Consider the following 19,450-nt stretch of genomic DNA (forward strand, 5'->3'; position numbering starts at 1 on the left):
ATCCCTTATCTCAGTAATCTTGCTTCTTGGTAGCACTCTAGCAAGTTGCTTTTCAGCTGGCTAACTAAATTTGAACAAAACAGATTGGGTGGGATGCCGGGGGAGAGAGAACACTTTCCCCCACCCACTAGTCATTTTTTCCTCCAATGAATAGCCTCCAGGTTGATCAAACTGTTTCTTCACATATGACAACTTTTTGCATAGAATACATTTAAAGACATTATTTTGGGTTCCTATCTTTTATCTGACCTGTGTTCTTAAAAAAATTTTTTTTATTCATCTTTCTGGATCTTTAAAATATACTGTAAATAGAAAAAATGTCTTTGAAGAAAAGCTATTCAGAAATCAACAAAATATTCACTTTTAAGCAATTCTGTTGCTAAAGTAAACACAAAATAGCAAAATCCATTAGGAAGTCTGTTTAAAAATACCTAGTCTTAATTCTGGCAAGAACAGACCAGAGAACTAATTTATTTGAGCACAGCATTATAGACTTAACTGATGTCTGGCTTTTCTTAGCTTATCCTAGAACCCCTATGAAGACAGAGAAAAAGACTCACACTATCAGGTAGGTAGTGGTGATCTATTTTGCTAATCTAGGGCTGATGATCTATTTTGCTAATATCTCAAGAAAATTTCTACCAACTATTAAGCCAATAGAATTGTAACAAAAAATTAATTTGATAAGCAGCTGGAATCAGAGGAAATAAGACCATTTGTCTTTCCCCATCTACCTCTGTTTAAGAAAGACAAGATGCCCGGCCTAACAGGCCCTCCTTTTTGAAGCATGTGTGTGACCTCTTCTTTCATACTGTTCCCTTACATCTTGGGAAGGTTACTTCACCTCTCTATACCTCAGTGTCCTATTCTGTAAAATGAAGACTGTAATGGTATAACCTCATAAGAATATTGTGAGGTTAAAATGAGTTAGTCTGTGTAACAGCACTTAGAACATTTTAACACTACCTAAACATTAGCTATCATTATTTTTATAGCTAGTAGGTTCCTAGAGGCAATGCCAGAAAACTACCCAGTACAGCATGGGGGAATGACAGTCTGTAGAGGCAAAGTGAGGAAAAACCCTGGTAGCAGTAGATATTGAGAACTGTTTGTCAGACACTAGATCTGTTGCATCTCAAAAAGCCAAGAAAACCTAGGAGAAAGACCTCTAGAAAATAAAAACTGGGCTAAGAAGCTGTGATGGTTAATTTTATTGTCAGCTTAACTGGGCAACGGGGTGTGCAGACATTTGGCCAACTATCATTCGGGGTGTGTCTGTGAGGGTGTTTCTGGGTGAGATTAACATTTCAATCGGTAGACTGGGTAAAGCAGATTGCCCTCCTTAAAAGATGGGTGGACATCACCCAATCAGCTGAAGACCTGAATAGAACAAAAGGGCTGAATAAGAGGGAACTCTTCCTGTTTGACTGCTTTCATTGGTATATTGGTCTTTTCTGGCCTTCAGACTCAGACTGAAACATAAGCACTTTGGGGTCTCAGGCCTGCCTACCAGCTTTCAGACTGGAATATACATCATTGGTGCTCCTGATTCTCAGGCTTTCAGACCTGGACTGATACAGCACATCAACTCTCCTGGGTACCCAGCTCACTGACTGCAGATCTGCGGCTTCTCAGCCTCCATAGTTGCACGAGCCAATTCCTTATAATACATATTGGTTCTGTTTCTCTGGAGAACTGGAATATAGAAGCTATACTTACCAAAATTTTGTCTAGCTGTTGATCTGAAAAAGCAACCCACAAACAAGTGAACAGAGTAGAATGAAGTGAAATGGACAACTAGGTTCCCGTTGACAAGTCCAATTTTGCTGACCTCTGCTCTAAGGTAATTTTTTAAACTTTAGGCTCCACTATGTGTCATTCCATTTCTTAAACTTAAATAAGGCAGAGACCGACTGGAAGCTATTTACCAATTCAATTTTATTTCCATTTTAACTAGTACATTATCCTTGGCCCTAGGGAAAGGCTCCACCAATTCTGTGTCCCTGAAATACAAACCCATGAATACATTTGAGGCCAAGTAAATCAGACAGTTTATTCACAAAGTGCATTCTTTATATAGTTTCAAATAAAGCCTAATAAACTAAATAGCAATTGGAGTTTCAGAAATATTAAAATGGACTATACTAAGAAAACCAATACCAATCTTTTAAAATCATTAAATAAAAATAAAATGCCACTAGCTATTTTACTTACATATTTGTAGCTTATAGGTCTGTGAATATCCTCTCTTCTGCCAAAGTGGACACTGTTATGCCTAGCCACCATGGATTAAAGCCTAAAGTCTTCACATTCTTTACCTTAATTATGAGTAAAACCTTTCTAATAATTTAATTTATTGGCTTTTTAATATATAAAATTCCAATGACTGAATCCCAAAATAAAAATTATTTATCATACATAAACTCAACTGTTTATATTTTAGTTTTTACTAAATTTCAGCCTTTTGGCAAAACTTACAGAAGTAGACACGGTAAAGTGATTACATTTTTGTCCAATTAAGCTGATAATAATCACTTTGAATTTTGACACAATACCAACCATACCCCCAAATTTCCCAGGCTCCTAACAGATCAATAACAGGCTAAATCTAGAAGACTTAAAAATCTATTTGTATTCATTTAAAATCAAAAAGACCATTCCATTTCCTAACAAAGAGAGAAGCTACCAAATGATTTTATAGAACCTCATTTTATTTTTCATGATTAGTCTACTCCTTGTTTTGAAAAAGTCTTTTAAATGTTATACAAGAATTCTTTTCATTTAGGGTTACAGTTTTTGTTTAGCTTACACACTGAAAATTCTCACAAGCACCTAAAAAAAAATCCACAATTAGTGCAAAAAGAGGAAACAATGTTTAAAGCATTCATTCCCAGTACAAACATAACTAAGGTTACTAAATGCCAAATTTTAGGTAAATATATAATTTCCTACTTTGCTTTCTGAAAGACAGCAAATACAAAAATAGTTTAACGTTAGGTTTAATGAGATTTATAGCACATCTATTATTAGTCTTATTTTAACTGCAAAAATATTTTAGCCACATTTAGAAAAAAATCAACTCACAGAGAATGTAACTGTATTTCTAAAGGCCAGATGCAAGAATACTGATTCTTTTCCTTAGAAGTAGAATACATGACATAAAGCTTATGAAATAGTCACTTTGTAGGAATGAATACATTTTAAAAATCCTGGTTAATCTGTAGGGAATTCCACATTTGCCATTTAACAAAATTGCATCCATCTGTAAGGCTTTGGTATAGACAATTCATAGCACTTCCATCATTTATCTTTCTTCTTTGCCCCATCCTTCTCTAGTGCCTCTCTCTGTTCATCTTTCGCCTCTTTCATGTTTACACTTGCTCCTCCTCCTTGATTTTCCCCCTTAGAATTATCAACAATTTTATAGTCCTCAAGCAGCGTGTGTCCCGTTTGTTTTGCAGTTTTCTTCACCATTGCTTTGATGCCAACGTTGTCAATATTATAGGCAGTTACACCAACATTGATGGCAGAATCTACTGCATTGTGTGTAGCTTCTCCTGCGGTATGCCCATATCTTTAAAAGAAAGATTAGAGAAAATACAATGAAATTACAAATACAAATTAAGATCTTCTGAATTAGTATTAAATAGGTCACATGATTAGCATGTTATCCGAAAGCAAAATCAGAAGTTAGGTTTCAATTTAATTAATAACTTAAAACACAGTAAAGAATAAAATCACACTGTGCCAAGGCTGTTATTTTCTCCTTTAGCAAAAACACTGTGAAAATAAACTGAGGCTGAGATTAATGTAATAAAGACTGTTTATGCTGAAGAATAAAATGTAAATTATAATAAAGGTTGTTAATCAGTCAATATTTCCTTTTTTATCTTCTTCTGAAAATATAAGAGAATTCTAACTGAAACAACTATAGGTCACTATAAATGGTTTGAGTTCTACCTTAACTAGACTTTGGTTAAGTCTTTCAAACTACTGGAATCTGAGTTTGTCTCTAAGCAGAGATTCTACAACACTCTTCCTCACTCCACTCCACCCCACTGCAGACTCACTGGCCTTCTTGCTGTTCTTTGAACCCACCAAGCACACATGCGCTGCCCTATGACTTTCGTACTGGCTGGTATCTGCCTAGACTACTCTCACCCCAGGTATGCATGTGGCTAACTGCCTCACCCTCTTCAAGTCAGCTATTATCCTCTCAATATTTAACCTATTTTAATTGCCTTATCTCACATGTCCTACCCCACTGCCAATCAATCCCCCCCTTAAACTTCTCTTTCTTCTATAACTTAGTCTGCTACATACTATAGAACTTTTTTACACCCATTGTTTTTGTTTTGCTTATTGTTCGTCTCACTAGAATATTTTTTGTTTGGCTTATTGTTTGTCTCACTAGAATATAAACCCCATTAGAGAAAGATCTCTTTACTTTGTTCATTAATGTATCTTAAGTACTTAGAACAGTGCCTGACATCTAATATTTGTTGAATGAATTAAATGAGGAAGTCCTGCCCTATCCATCTAAGAGTTTCTTGAATTCATATGTATAGCAAAGGGCTTGGGAAATTACAAAGCATTACACAAAAGTAGCTATTCCTGACCGTAATCAATACCGCTGATGGTGTTTAATACCATTTCCATAAGAAAATAATACAACTTGAGGTCTTAAGCAAGGACACTAAAACTTATCCTACTTCTTGTTTTACTCTTTACCTTTTTTTTAAGTACCAGGCTTTTAAAGCTTTTCTTGTCCATACACTTCCCCAAGTAGAGGATTGCTTAAACAACATACAAGAACAAAGAGGCAAAATTTTACAATTTTCTCCAGGACACACTGAAGTTTCCTAGATGCATTGAGACCCAATATCTGGACATTTTTTCTAACACCGGATCTGTCCTCTGAATTAACAAGTACTCTATTACTATTAGCCTGGCCTAAAACAGTGGCTTGTGAGCCTATTGGCTTATTGATGCTTGTCTTTTTTTTCAACTTCAGTGTAGAAATATGAAATAATCTTATTATGCTTCTGAATGATATCTCATTCTGTCCTTTGCCTAATGTTAATCAGAGCCAGGGCACAGCAGAGCCTACAATCTGTCAAACCTTATGTCTATACCACTCTTGATTGGGGCTATTTCAACAGTTACCCAACAGAAAAGCTTCTGACTGCTTTCTGCCTGTTCCGGTTGCTTTGCAACCCCCACAGCACTCCATAGGATTGCTGATGTTGCAGAAGACATTGGGCCTTCTCAGTCAACCAAGTCAACCAAGCCCCAGTCACAAAAGCTATTGTCAGGTGGAATGCTCAGGCTCAATGAGGAGAAAGGGGCGGCAGCAGTTTCAGCAATGGAAGTGTGCCCGTAACTCCTGGTTGAGCAGGTTTCTCTCAGGGCTTCTCTCTCCAGGCCTGTGTTAGCTACAATGAAGTGACAACGATAACTTAAGAATGTGGCCGTATTAGTGTTTTCGAGCACAGTAAATCCTCCAGACTCATAAACTTCCACTTCTGAGTATTTTGCATGTTCCCTATTCTCCTGATGCAGTTTGATACCTCAAATTGCACTTATGATATTTCTATATGCAATACAATTCTAAAGACTACATTTAAAAAAAAATAATATACTGAAAAAGAAGTCTGTGTTGGTCCCCTGATGATTTTTCTTGTTCTTCCATGCTGTCTCCACCTTAGCAGCAACTCCTGTTAATCTGGAGGGAAGTACCAAACTGGGAGCCAGAAAACTAGATTCTAATACCGACCATGCCAACAACCAGCTGCATGACCCTGGTGAAGTCTCAGCCTCTTTGCATCTCATCAATTTCCTCTCCTTTATCTTATAAAATGAGATGTATATGTTAAAGCACTTTGAAAATTCCATAGTACTAAACATACAGTTATCTTCAAAGACCCTATACAATAGTTTTTCAGCAGTTGTGTTTATTTTTTAAGTATATCCTCACTTATTACCTCTGCTTCCCAATATGCCCTAAAACCAGGATTCCTGGCAGGCACCTACTCTCTTCTCTTGCTTGATAAATAACTGTTCAGTTCTTTTCTTTATTCAGATTCAAACTACACAGTTAAAGACTCCTAGAAAGCCTATCTCTAGCAAACATTTAAAAAAATAAAGCTTAACTTTTATTCTTACTTTTTAAAAAGTTAACTATAATTAGAGCTTATTAAATTACATTTTATATACTGAGTAACACTACCAATTTAAGAATAAAAATGAATATAAAGAATGCTCTAAATAAGTCAATGGGATTCAATTTTCAATTTGAATAAGACTTTTCTGAAATTTCTCCAGTGCATTCAGTAATGTATAGCAAAACAGCATACTGGCAGTGATTCCAGATTTCACTAATTAGAGCAAAATTTCAGTCACAACTTTCTAATAAATCTGCCTAAAATTCAATTTACATGCAACCTTCAAAACTATTCTTAGAAATATTAACCTTAAATATTTAAAATAGACATAGCTTCTTCTTAGTCTATCCATCAAAGGCAGATGGGTTATGAAGGACCTTGTAGGTGAAGCTAAGGAGTTTAAACTTTATCTTGAAATCAATGGGAATGGCATGACCAAATTTATGTTTTAGAAAGATCTAATACAGGTTGCACTGTGAACTGTAAGGGTTTAAGACTGAGGAACAAGTTAGGAAACAAGTTGTGAGCTGGATGAAAAACGAAGAAAATCTATTCTAAGGTAGTGCTGATGAGGCTGAAGCAAAAGGGATGAATATATAGAACAACAAGACTCAGGGACTGAATGGCTGTAGTGGTATGTAGTTGCGATGTATGAGCCTGAAGATTAAAAGTTAAGAGGAAACATAGATTTGAGAGTTGCTGAAATACAGGTGGTAATTGTAGCCACAGATATAGATGATATCCACAAAGAGCAGAAAAGGGAGTATAGAGTAACTCCTTAGACAGAACCAATATTTAATGAATGGGTGTGGAAGACAACCATGCTAAGAAGTATCTAATAAGACAAAACTGAAAGATGAGAAATGACAATACTGTTAGGAGATCTGTAGACAGCTGACCCACCAATCTCACTAAGCATTAGATCTTGGAGAAAGATCAGTCAGGAGGAAAGGCTACAGTAAGCATGTGAATAGATTTTATCCACAAAAAATTGTGGAAAATATCTAAGATGTAAAGAAGACATGTCTTTCAAATCTGCAGGTAACACAAAATGGAAGGCTAATATGACATACATCAAAATCTGAAGCAAAAATTATAGATTTAATGATGGGTCAAAATCAACAAAGTGCAATTAAGCAAGAATAAATGTAAACTTTTTACTTAGGTACAAATATCAATTGTCCAAAAACAAGACAAAGGTCCAGATTTTAAATAAAAGGTTCATTTTTAAAAAACCCAAGTTTGGACAGAGGTCCTGAACCAATATGGCGGAGTAGAAGGACATGCTCTCACTCCCTCTTGTGAGAACACCAGAATTACAACTAGCTGCTGGACAATCATCAACAGGAAGACACTGGAACTCACCAAAAAAGATACCTCACATCCAAAGACAAAGGAGAAGCCACAATGAGACAGTAGGAGAGGTGCAATCACAGTAAAATCAAATCCCGTAACTGCTGGGTGGGTGACTCACAGACTGGAGAACAATTATACCACAGAAGTCCACCCACTGGAGTGAAGGTTCTGAGCCCCACGTCAGGCTTCCCAACCTGGAGGTCCAGCAACGGGAGGAGAAACTTCTAGAGAATCAGATTTCTAATGCTAGTGGGATTTGATTGCAGGACTTCGACCGGACTGGGGGAAACAGAGACTCCACCCTTGGAGGGCACACACAAAGTAGTGTGCGTGTCGGGACACAGGGGAAGGAGCAGTGACCTCAGGGGAGACTGAACCAGACCTACCTGCTAATGTTGGAGGGTCTCCTGCAGAGGCGGGGGCTGGCTCTGTTTCACTGTGGGGACAAGGACACTGGCAGCAGAAGTTATGGGAAGTACTCCTTGGCGTGAGCCCTCCCAGAGTCCTCCATTAGCCGCACCAAAGAATGGGCAGGTTCCAGTGCTGGGTCCCAGCAGGCCAAACACCAACAGGGAGGGAACCCAGCCCCACACATCAGCAGACAAGCAGATTAAAGTTTTACTGAGCTCTGCCCACCAGAAAAACAGTCAGCTCTACCCACCACCAGTCCCTCCCGTCAGGAAACTTGCACAAGTCCCTTAGATAGCCTCATCCACCAGAGGGCAGACAGGAGAAACCAAAAGAACTACAATCCTGCAGTCTGTGGAACAAAAAACACATTCACAGAAAGATAGACAAGATGAAAAGGCAGAGGGCTATGTACCAGATGAAGGAACAAGATAAAACCCCAGAAAAAAAACTAAATGAAGTGGAGATAGGCAACCTTCCAAAAAAAGAATTCAGAACATTGATAGTGAAGATGATCCAGGACCTCGGAAAAAGAATGGAGGCAAAGATTGAGAAGATGTAAGAAATGTTTAACAAAGACCTAGAAGAATTAAAGAACAAACAAACAGAGATGAACAATACAATAACTGAAACGAAAACTAGACTAGAAGGAATCAATAGCAGAATAACTGAGGCAGAAGAACGGATAAGTGACCTGGAAGACAGAATGGTGGAATTCACTGCTGCGAAACAGAATAAAGAAAAAAGAATGAAAAGAAATGAAGACAGCCTAAGAGACCTCTGGGACAACATTAAACACAACAACATTCGCGTTATAGGGGTCCCAGAAGGAGAAGATTGAAAGGACCCAAGAAAATATTTGAAGAGATTATAGTCGAAAACTTCCCTAACATGGGAAAGGAAATAGCCACCCAAGTCCAGGAAACACAGAGTCCCATACAGGATAAACCCAAGGAGAAAACACCGAGAAACATAGCAATCAAATTGGCAAAAATTAAAGACAAAGAAAAATTATTGAAAGCAGCAAGGGAAAAATGACAAATAATATACAAAGGAACTCCCATAAGGTTAAGAGCTGATTTCTCAGCAGAAACTCTACAAGCCAGAAGGGAGTGGCATGATATACTTAAACTGATGAAAGGGAAGAACCTACAACCAATATTACTCTACGCAGCAAGGATCTCATTCAGATTTGATGGAGAAATCGAAAGCTTTACAGAAAAGAAAAGCTAAGAGGATTCAGCACCACCAAACCAGCTCTACAACAAGTGCTAAAGGAACTTCTTAAGTGGGAAACACAAGAGAAGAAAAGGACCTACAAAAACAAACCCAAAACAATTAAGAAAATGGTCATAGGAACATACATATCGATATTACCTAAACATGAATGGATTAAATGCTCCAACCAAAAGACACAGGCTTGCTGAATGGATACAAAAACAAGACCCAGGGGAAGCTTCCCTGGTGGCGCAGTGGTTGAGAGTCCGCCTGCCAATGCAGGGGACACGGGTTTGTGCCCCGGTCCGGGAAGATCCCACATGCCATGGAGCGGCTAGGCCCATGAGCCACGGCTGCTGAGCCTGTGCGTCCGGAGCCTGTGCTCCACAACGGGAGAGGCCACAACAGTGAGAGGCCCATGTACCGCAAAAAAAACAAAAAAAACCGAAGACCCATATACATGCTGTCTACAAGAGACCCACTTCAGACCTAGAGACACATACAGACTGAAAGTGAGGGGATGGAAAAAGATATTCCATGCAAATGGAAATCAAAAGAAAGCTGGAGTAGCAATACTCATATCAGATGAAATAGACTTTAAAATAAAGAATGTTACAAGAGACAAGGAGGGACACTACATAATGATCAAGGGATCGATCCAAGAAGAAGATATAACAATTATAAATAGATATGCACCCAACATAGGAGCACCTCAATACATAAGGCAACTGCTAACAGCTATAAAAGAGGCAATCGACAGTGACACAATAATAGTGGGGGACTTTAACACCTCAGTTACACCAATGGACAGATAATCCAAAATGAAAATAAATAAGGAAACAGAAGCTTTAAATGACACAACAGACCAGATAGATTTAATTAGTATTTATAGGACATTCCATCCAAAAACAGCAGATTACACTTTCTTCTCAAGGGCGCACAGTGAATATTCTCCAGGATAGATCACACCTTGGGTCACAAATCAAGACTCAGTAAATTTAAGAAAACTGAAATTATATCAAGCATCTTTTCTGACCACAATGCTATGAGATTAGAAATGATTTACAGGGGAAAAAAACATAAAAAACACAAACACATGAAGGCTAAACAATACATTGCTAAATAACCAAGAGATCATAGAAGAAATCAAAGAGTAAATCAAAAAATACCTAGAGACAAATGACAATGAAAACATGATGATCCAAAACCTACAGGATGCAGCAAAAGCAGTTCTAAGAGAGAAGTTTATAGCTATACAAGCCTACCTCAAGAAACAAGAAAAATCTCAAATAAACCACCTAAAGGAACTAGAGGAAGAAGAACAAACAAAACCCAAAGATAAAAGAAGGAAAGAAATCATAAAGATCAGAGCAGAAATAAATGAAATAGAAACAAAGAAAACAATAGCAAAGATCAGTAACACTAAAAGCTGGTTCTTTGAGAAGATAAACAAAATTGACAAACCATTAGCCAGACTCATCAAGAAAAAGAGGGAGAGGACTCAAATCAATAAAATTAGAAATGAAAAAGGAGAAGACACAACAGACACCGCAGAAATACAAAGCATCCTAAGAGACTACTACAAGGAACTCTATGCCAATAAAATGAACAACCTGGAAGAAATGGACAAATTCTTAGAAAGGTATAACCTTCTAAGACTGAACCAGGAAGAAACAGAAAATATGAACCGACCAATCACAAGTAATGAAATAGAAACTGTGATTAAAAATCTTCCAACAAACAAAAGTCCAGGACCAGATGGCTTCACAGGTGAATTCTATCAAACATTCAGAGAAGAGCTAACAACCATCATTCTCAAACGCTTCCAAAAAATTGCAGAGGAAGGAACACTCCCTAACTCATTCTATGAGGCCACCATCACCCTGATACCAAAACCAGACAAAGATACTACAAAAAAAGAAAATTACAGACCAATATCACTGATGAATATAGATGGAAAAATCCTCAACAAAATACTAGCAAACAGAATCCAACAACATATTAAAGGGATCATACACCATGATCAAGCGGGATTTATCCCAGGGATGCAAGGATTCTTCAATATATGCAAATCAATCAATGTGATAAACCATATTAACAAATTGAAGAATAAAAACCATATGATCACCTCAACAGATGCAGAAAAAACTTTTGACAAAATTCAACACCCATTTATGATAAAAACTCTCCAGAAAGTGGGCATAGAGGGAACCTACCTCACCATAATAAAGGCCATATATGACAAACCCACAGCAGACATCATTCTCAATGGTAAAAAACTGAAAGCATTTCTTCTAAGATCAGGAACAAGACAAGGATGCCCACTCTCACCACTCTTATTCAACATAGTTTTGGAAGTTTTAGCCACAGCAATCAGAGAAGAAAAGGAAATAAAAGGAATCCAAATTGGAAAAGAAGAAGTAAAACTGTCACTGTTTGCAGATGACATGATACTATACATAGAGAATCCTAAAGATGCCACCAGAAAACTACTAGAGCTAATCAATGAATCTGGTAAAGTTGCAGGATACAAAATTAATGCACAGAAATCTCTTGCATTCCTATACACTAATGATGAAAAATCTGAAAGAGAAATTAAGGAAACACTCCCATTTACCACTGCAACAAAAAGAATAAAATATCTAGGAATAAACCTACCTAAGGAGACAAAAGACCTGTATGCAGAAAACTGTAAGACACTGATGAAAGAAATTAAAGATGATAAAAACAGAGGAAGAGATATACCATGTTCTTGGATTGGAAGAATCAATATTGTGAAAATGACTGTACTACCCAAAGCAATCTACAGATTCCATGAAATCCCTATCAAACTATCACTGGCATTTTTCACAAAACTAGAACAAAAAATCTTAAAATTTGTATGGAGACACAAAAGACCCCGAATAGACAAAGCAGTCTTGAGGGAAAAAAACGGAGCTGGAGAAATCAGACTCCCTGACTTCAGACTATACTACAAACCTACAGTAATCAAGACAATATGGTATGGCACAAAACCAGAAATACAGATCAATGGAACAGGATAGAAAGCCCAGAGATAAACTCATGCACCTATGGTCAACTAACCTATGACAAAGGAGGCAAGGATATACAATGGAGAAAAGACAGTCTTTTTACTAAGTGGTTTTGGGAAAACTGGATAGCTAAATGTAAAAGAATGAAATTAGAACACTCCCTAACACCATACACAAAAATAAACTCAAAATGGATTAAAGACCTAATAAAGACCAGACACTATAAAACTCTTAGAGGAAAACATAGGAAGAACACTCTTTGACATAAATCACAGCAAGATCTTTTTTGATCCACCTCCTAGAGTAATGGAATAAAAACAAAAATAAACAAATGGGACCTAATGAAACTTCAAAGCCTTTTCACAGCAAAGGAAACCATAAACAACATGAAAAGACAACCCTCAGAATGGGAGAAAATATTTGCAAATGAGTCAACAGACAAAGGATTAATCTCCAAAATATATTAACAGCTCATGCAGCTCAATATCAAAAAAACAAACAACCCAATCCAAAAATGGGCAGAAGACCTAAATAGACATTTCTGCAAAGAAGACATACAGATGGCCAAGAAGCACATGAAAAGCTGCTCAACATCATTAATTATTAGAGAAATGCAAATCAAAACTACAATGAGGTATCACCTCACACAAGTTAGAATGGGCATCATCAGAAAATCTACAAACAACAAATGCTGGAGAGGGTGTGGAGAAAAGGGAACCCTCTTGCACTGTTGGTGGGAATATAAATTGATACAGCCACTATGGAGAACAGTATGGAGGTTCCTTAAAAAACTAAAAATAGAATTACCATATGACCCAGAAATCCCACTACTGGGAATATACCCAGAGAAAACCATAATTCAAAAAGACACATGCACACCAATGTTCACTGCAGCACTATTTACAATAGCCAGGTCATGGAAGCAACCTAAATGTCCATAGACAGATGAATGGATAAAGAAGATGTGGTACATATATACAATGGAATATTACTCAGCCATAAAAAGGAACGAAATTGGGTCATTCTTTGAGACGTGGATGGATCTAGAGACTGTCATACAGAGTGAAGTAAGTCAGAAAAAGAAAAACAAATATTGTATATTAACGCATATATGTGGAACCTAGAAAAATGGTACGGATGAACCGGTTTGCAGGGCAGAAATTGAGACACAGATGTAGAGAACAAACGTATGGACACCAAGGGGGGGAAGGCCGCAGCGGGGTGGTGGTGGTGGGGGTGGTGTGATGAATTGGGCGATTGGGATTGACATGTATACACTAATATGTATAAAATGGATAACTAATAAGAACCTGCTGTATAAAAATAAATAAAAGTGAAAAAAAAAACCCATGTTTGATATGGGCCAATAAAGTAACAGCTACTATAAAGATATACTCTTTGTTTTCTGTGCCACGTTTATCACACGCTAAATATGACCAAAACAAGAGAGGCAACCGTACTGTATTTAATCTGGTCACAAGACCTTTGGAATATTAGATTCAATTCTGGGTTCCATATTTTGAGAACAACACTGATGAAGGAAGGATCTGGAATTCAAACTATATATGGAATTGTTAAACTGGGAGTATTTAGTAAAGAAAAAATAACTTAAGATACAATGATTGTGTTTAAATATTTGTATAGTTACCATATTGAAAAGAGAAGACTGATCCTATATAACTCCTGAGTAGATGTTATATAGAATTCATTTTGGGTAACATGACATCTGCCAAAGGAGATACCCTCAAATGGATTTGAATTTGCCCCTTCACCCAGTGCAAATTTAAGGGGAATTTTAATTAAAATTCATTAAATAAACCAATAAAATACTATACCTTATAAGAGTAAATTCTTATAGGAAAATATTTTCACTAAGCTTATTCTTCACAAATGTGTTCTAAGATAAAATATTACTGAGGGGAAACGAAAAATGCACCTAACTTACTGAAGTTATATTATTTTCCTCTAAACAATTTAAAGTGGAAAAAAAGGAGCTTAAAGGTGAACTTTAGAAGCTATGTAGAAGAGTGATGAATTATTTAATAGATACTATACTGCAATTAAATATAGCAGGTTTAAAGTTACTTAATTGCTTTTCATTGTTCTTGTAGGTCTTCATGTTCCTAAATCTAAAATAGGACAAAAGTATTAATGTAACCAAAAAAATAAAGTCTTAATAAATATTTCTTATACATTTACCTTAAAAATTTAGGAGAGTAAATAATTATATAGATCTTTAGGTAAATCATTCTTAATCAATGATCTTTAGGTAAATCATTCATAATCAATGAACACAGTCCTGAATCATAATCAAAACCATAAAAGGCATAGAGAATATACTTCTCTAATACAAACTGCCTTTAAATAGCCTAGATTAAAAAAATAATCCTCTGCATTGGCTAATACTACCAGAAATCAGATAAAGAAGTTTATATAATACTGGGTTGGCCAAAAAGTTCGTTTGAGTTTTTCCATAAAATGTTACATGACTACTTGGGGAAATAATTTCTCACAGACAATAAGAATACACATTTTCCAAAAATAATACGTTTTCTTTACTATACAACCATCAGTTGGATGAGAGCAGAAAAACACAAATGCTCACTCTATCAGATAATTTTCACAGTGTAAATAAATGTAAACTCATAAATGTAAATAAATGTAAATTTATGTAAATTATCGAGAACTAAATTAAATGAAAGAACAACTAGCTTTTCCAATTCTTGAGTGATAAATATCACTGAGTTATTACTGGTTTAATACTTGCAGTTTCTTCCCCTAAAAAGCAATTTCTACTTCTAAGCTAGATTATTCATAAGTGAGAAAACAGTATTACTTGGACAAAACCTGTTATTCCCCACTGTCCCTCCCATCTTTCCAAGTTTTCTAATTAAGTTACTGCTAAGACTAAAGTACCCTTATAACTGGAAATACAAACCTACTTAACTAAATTCTCACCTACTTTTTTTCACTCCATGAATCTTTGGAGGAAAGGATAAAACTAGCAATGTACACCATAACAGAAATAAATTAGCTCAGAACCACTGTTAAAATACCCTATTTATCATATTAAGTTCTCCTCACTAAGGACAAGAAATACAAAATCTACACCAAAACCTGTACTTCCTCATTATGTGAATCTCAAACCTTTTAACAGGGCTCCACTTAACTGTACTTAGGTAAGCATTTTTTTTTTCATTAAAGTAGGAAATGGGCAAACCCAATAAAGCACTTCCTACTTAATCATATGATTGCCTATTTATCTGTGCTAACATATGATAATCTGAAAATAACCCACTTTTGGTCTAAAAGACACTCTGACTTTCTCCTACTCTTGCAACAAAAGAAGAAACCATTTTCCTAATTATGACTCATCCATCAAAGTAACCTGAAAGGCATAACAAAAAAGAGTGTTAGAGGTCAATGCCACAAGTAGCAGGAAGTGAGCTGGGAGACTTGAGTTTTACATCTCCACCAAAATTTCAGATCTACTCTGCATTTTCTTTTCCAAATCCTTTGGTAAAATCGGCACTCCAAGATGATATGGCTGTATTGCTTTGATTCTATGGTATGCATGCCCCAGACTGAGCAGATAAAATCAACTCAGGCTGGAAATTAAGTTAGTATTTCCTAAACCAAAGGTAATTTATTGTGGTGGGAGGGAGTCTAAACACATGCTAGGTAGTGTTAGAAAATAACTCTAGATACTAAACTCGCAGAGATATCCCATTAAGGGCAGTGTTGGCCCAGCACTGTTCTCTGATACTGCATGACAGGGGGACCTGGCTTACATCCCAGCTCTACCACTTACTAGGGGGGTACAATCCTTAACAAGTATTTAAGGCTCAAAAGCATTTGGTTTCTTCATCTGTAAAATGGAGATAATAGTGTTAAAGATTAAATAATACACATGGAAAGCACTGAACACAATGTCTGATATATAAGTATTAACTCAAATGCTGTCAGTGAGTAAATAATTAACACAAATAACCAAGAGTTGAGAACACCATTATTTTTTTTCTTCGAAATAAAATTAAATATTAAGATCTAAACTAATTCAAAGCTAAGAAAGCAACTCAGGTCCTTCATACTAAATTTAAGTTTAGCCCTCTAGTACTTATAAAGACAGAATAAAGAGCTAAAATCAGAAAATCCTGTTCTTAAGTCTTATCTTTAATACCACTTATCAGATAAGCTTGAATAAATCATTCATTTCTATGTTTGTCTATTTCTTAATGGTAGGTCTTCTCATACCATCTGTCTATTCCAATACAGATGCACAGTGGTAGATTCATAAGGTGTGAAAATTTAACATTCTTTGTATATAGAAGGGGCTAGTATTAACAAAGTATAACAGTTTAATTATAATTCAAGTTTTCCCCTTCAAAACTATAGGCAAACATCACCCATCAAGAACATGCAGTTAATAAGGCATACAGAAATTCCAGGCATTAAAAAAAAAAACTTAAACCTATTCTTTCCATTAATGATGAACAAGTATTTATAATAGTAATATAAAGGCAAAGTCACAGTAATACTATTAATTTGCTAAAACTTTATTTTTCTCCCTACTTAAAAATAGCAAGTGAAAAAAACTGTTTTATCAGATATTTAATAAAAATAACTACACAATCATTTTAACTGTCCTAGAGTTTTACAAATGCTACAAGAGATTTCATCATTAAAATGATAAAATTCAACTTACTTGTATCTGACAGTTTGTACAGTTTCTACTGAAACGTTATTAACAATGCATTTAGCTGCACATTCCAATCCTTGCCAGACAGTTGAAAATCCTGCAAATATATTTAAAAGTAAGTAAAACCAGCCCTCAGCAAAAAGATCTTCCTAAAGTTTTAGACCTTTATGTTACCTTGAACACTGCTTGCTGCTACAACCATAGCACCATCCAGGGTAGACTTCCCATTTTTGTCTTTTTTAAGAGATTCTGGAACAAGTTTGCTTCCATGCTTCTTGACATGTGGAGCTAATTCCTTTCCAACACAATTTGCTACAGTACAAACTCCGTCAACTAATATAACCATAAAAAAACAAAAACAAAAAAACTTAGCAAAAAATGTATTCTTCCCTTGATTTTACCACTCTCACTTAGCAAAAGTCTTCCATGAGCATCTAAAGTTGTTTTACTGTATAATGTTACCATTCCTATTTAAAAAAGAATGAAAACAGGGCTGGTTACTTTTTAAACAAAGGCTATTGCTTAGTTTAAGGATGTGTTTGCAGAGATTATTGACTCTTAAATATAAAGTTCTTTTTGGCAATTTGCTTAGAAGAGAACCATCCACCTTTTCTATCTGCAATGCAAGACTGGTAGGTCCAACTTCCATGTTTTCCAGCTAAGCGTATTCATACTTTTTCTCCCTATCAGCAAATACTCACTGAAATAGTAATAAAGTATTTAAGTCTATGTAAAAGTAAACAAACCAAAAATCTGACTCCAAAGAATACCAAATACCAAAAAGATAATCTTACTAAATTTTATGACAATCCTCTAAGGAGCTATCTGACCATTTTAAAATACCAAACTTTAGAGCTGTGATCCTCAAAGGAGAGGGGTTTAGAGGCATATTACTAGGGAAGGCTGACACCAGAATCACTAAGTCAGCTTTATTCAAGACAATACATCCCTCACTCTTGACTCTCAACTGCTTATGCAGTGAGTTGTCCTTAAAAGAATGTGTCATATTCAAGGATAGCAAATACATTCCTTTTCAAATGCACACACACTCCCCTCTCCAACACAACAAAACCACCCCTAACCAGTGTTTCTCAGACTTTAATATGCAAATAAGAATCACCTAGAGATCTTATAAAAATGGAGATATTGAATCAGTAGGTGTGTCAAGTGCCTGAAATATTTCTAAGGCTCTCAGGTTGATGTTGCTGGATTACTGATTCTACCCTGAGTAGAAAGGCAAAACTGCTTTGTCCTAATTCTTTACTCTTAAATTTAAAACATCTAAATGAGATTTAGATTAACCTGGACTAAGAGATTATTTTTATTTAACTGAAAAAAAGTAAAGGAATCTAAAGTTACTTTACCCAGGAACTGACTGACTTTCGCTGCTCCTCCGGTAGCCTGTTTTGCTATATAAAGTCCCTTGGTCACAGTTGGACTAACTTCCACTGGTTTTTCTTCTGGTTGAATCCGTTCTCGGAGTTTAGAAGCGCCTTTCTGGATGGCTTTGCCAGTAAACTCAGCACCTTTGACCAAACCCCAACTCACCCAGGAAGCACCTTTTTAAAGGAAATTTTTGAATTGCACAAAATTAGGACTGATTATACCTTTGAGCCCTTTAACAAATAACTGATCAACAGGAAAAAAAAAACCAAGGAGTTCAATATTCAAATCCCAAACATGCCATAAATTTTCAAGCCAACTTTGTAATTGTAGTGTTCTGCCTGTAATATATACCTTTTCTAAGTAAATTTGTCTTTCAATACTTAGGTCATATATCACTCAACAACAGTTCTGTATTACTCTATGCTGTCACTACAACTTGTAGGCATCTCTATATATTACTTACCACAGTATACTACTGTTAGGGACTAATTTGGGGTCTTGGTGCCATTACGATGCTATTTGGCTAGAAGACCCAGTATCCTTGTTCTTTTTGCCTTAGTCCAGGCACCACTTTTCCCCCACATAGCCTTGAAGCTGACAGATACACCAACAACCTGTATCTCAAACACCAAGGCAGAACTTTTGCTTGTTTGCTTTGGGCTAAAGACATAAGGCAGGGGGTTCTGCTCCTTCCTCAATCCCAAATCCCTTGATCTCAGCACCTTTTAATTTGCACTTTAAACCGAACGACAAAGCCATGAGAACTCCCAAAAAATTCAGGAGAAGAAAAACTCTAAAAGAAAAGAAGATCGAGCTATTTCTAGCTATTTCTCATGAGACTAGGCCCTAGCCTTTTGCTTTGCTCATGCTTCTTGCAGCAAGAATGAAAGAAGCAGAGATTGTCAGAGAGAAAGCAGGGTGACAGAGACTTCTCTAGTGAAAAGAAAAGGCCTTGAGCTAGACAGCATGTGGGAAGAGGAGAAGTGGGAAGGAGATGGGAGAACCAAGAAAACAAACACAAGGGGAACAGTTTTCCCTAAGAGGGGGGAGGAAAGTGTTACCCTCCCCTGGGGAGAGTTACAATTTTAAATATCTCCTTTTTGGCTATACCCTGAAACAATGAGCTTTTAAAAATACTTAAGTATGTTTTCCAAGATCTGTGCCATGGTTTTTACATAATTACTTCA

At 36.2% G+C, this 19,450-nt stretch overlaps 1 protein-coding gene across 8 annotated transcripts in view; it reads right to left on the minus strand.

The window, feature by feature from the left end:
* Window positions 1-1,914: 1,914 nt before the first annotated feature.
* The window catches only part of SPART (spartin), a 41,316-nt gene continuing 23,780 nt past the window's right edge, over window positions 1,915-19,450 (minus strand). For 5 of the 8 annotated variants that reach the window (XM_060129120.1, XM_060129125.1, XM_060129119.1 and 2 more), the window contains 4 exons: window positions 18,242-18,436; window positions 17,052-17,210; window positions 16,884-16,974; window positions 1,915-3,574 (listed from right to left, as the gene is read on the minus strand). In XM_060129120.1, the coding sequence (XP_059985103.1) occupies window positions 3,301-3,574; window positions 16,884-16,974; window positions 17,052-17,210; window positions 18,242-18,436 (719 nt within the window). In that variant the 3' untranslated portion in view covers window positions 1,915-3,300. Of the gene's footprint in view, window positions 3,575-4,731; window positions 4,797-5,776; window positions 5,851-16,883; window positions 16,975-17,051; window positions 17,211-18,241; window positions 18,437-19,450 lie in introns of all 8 variants that reach the window. The other 3 variants (XR_009536757.1, XR_009536756.1, XM_060129124.1) reach the window with 3 other exon arrangements.

Source organism: Lagenorhynchus albirostris, chromosome 18, assembly GCF_949774975.1.
Source record: "Lagenorhynchus albirostris chromosome 18, mLagAlb1.1, whole genome shotgun sequence".
Classification (NCBI taxonomy): domain Eukaryota; kingdom Metazoa; phylum Chordata; class Mammalia; order Artiodactyla; family Delphinidae; genus Lagenorhynchus; species Lagenorhynchus albirostris.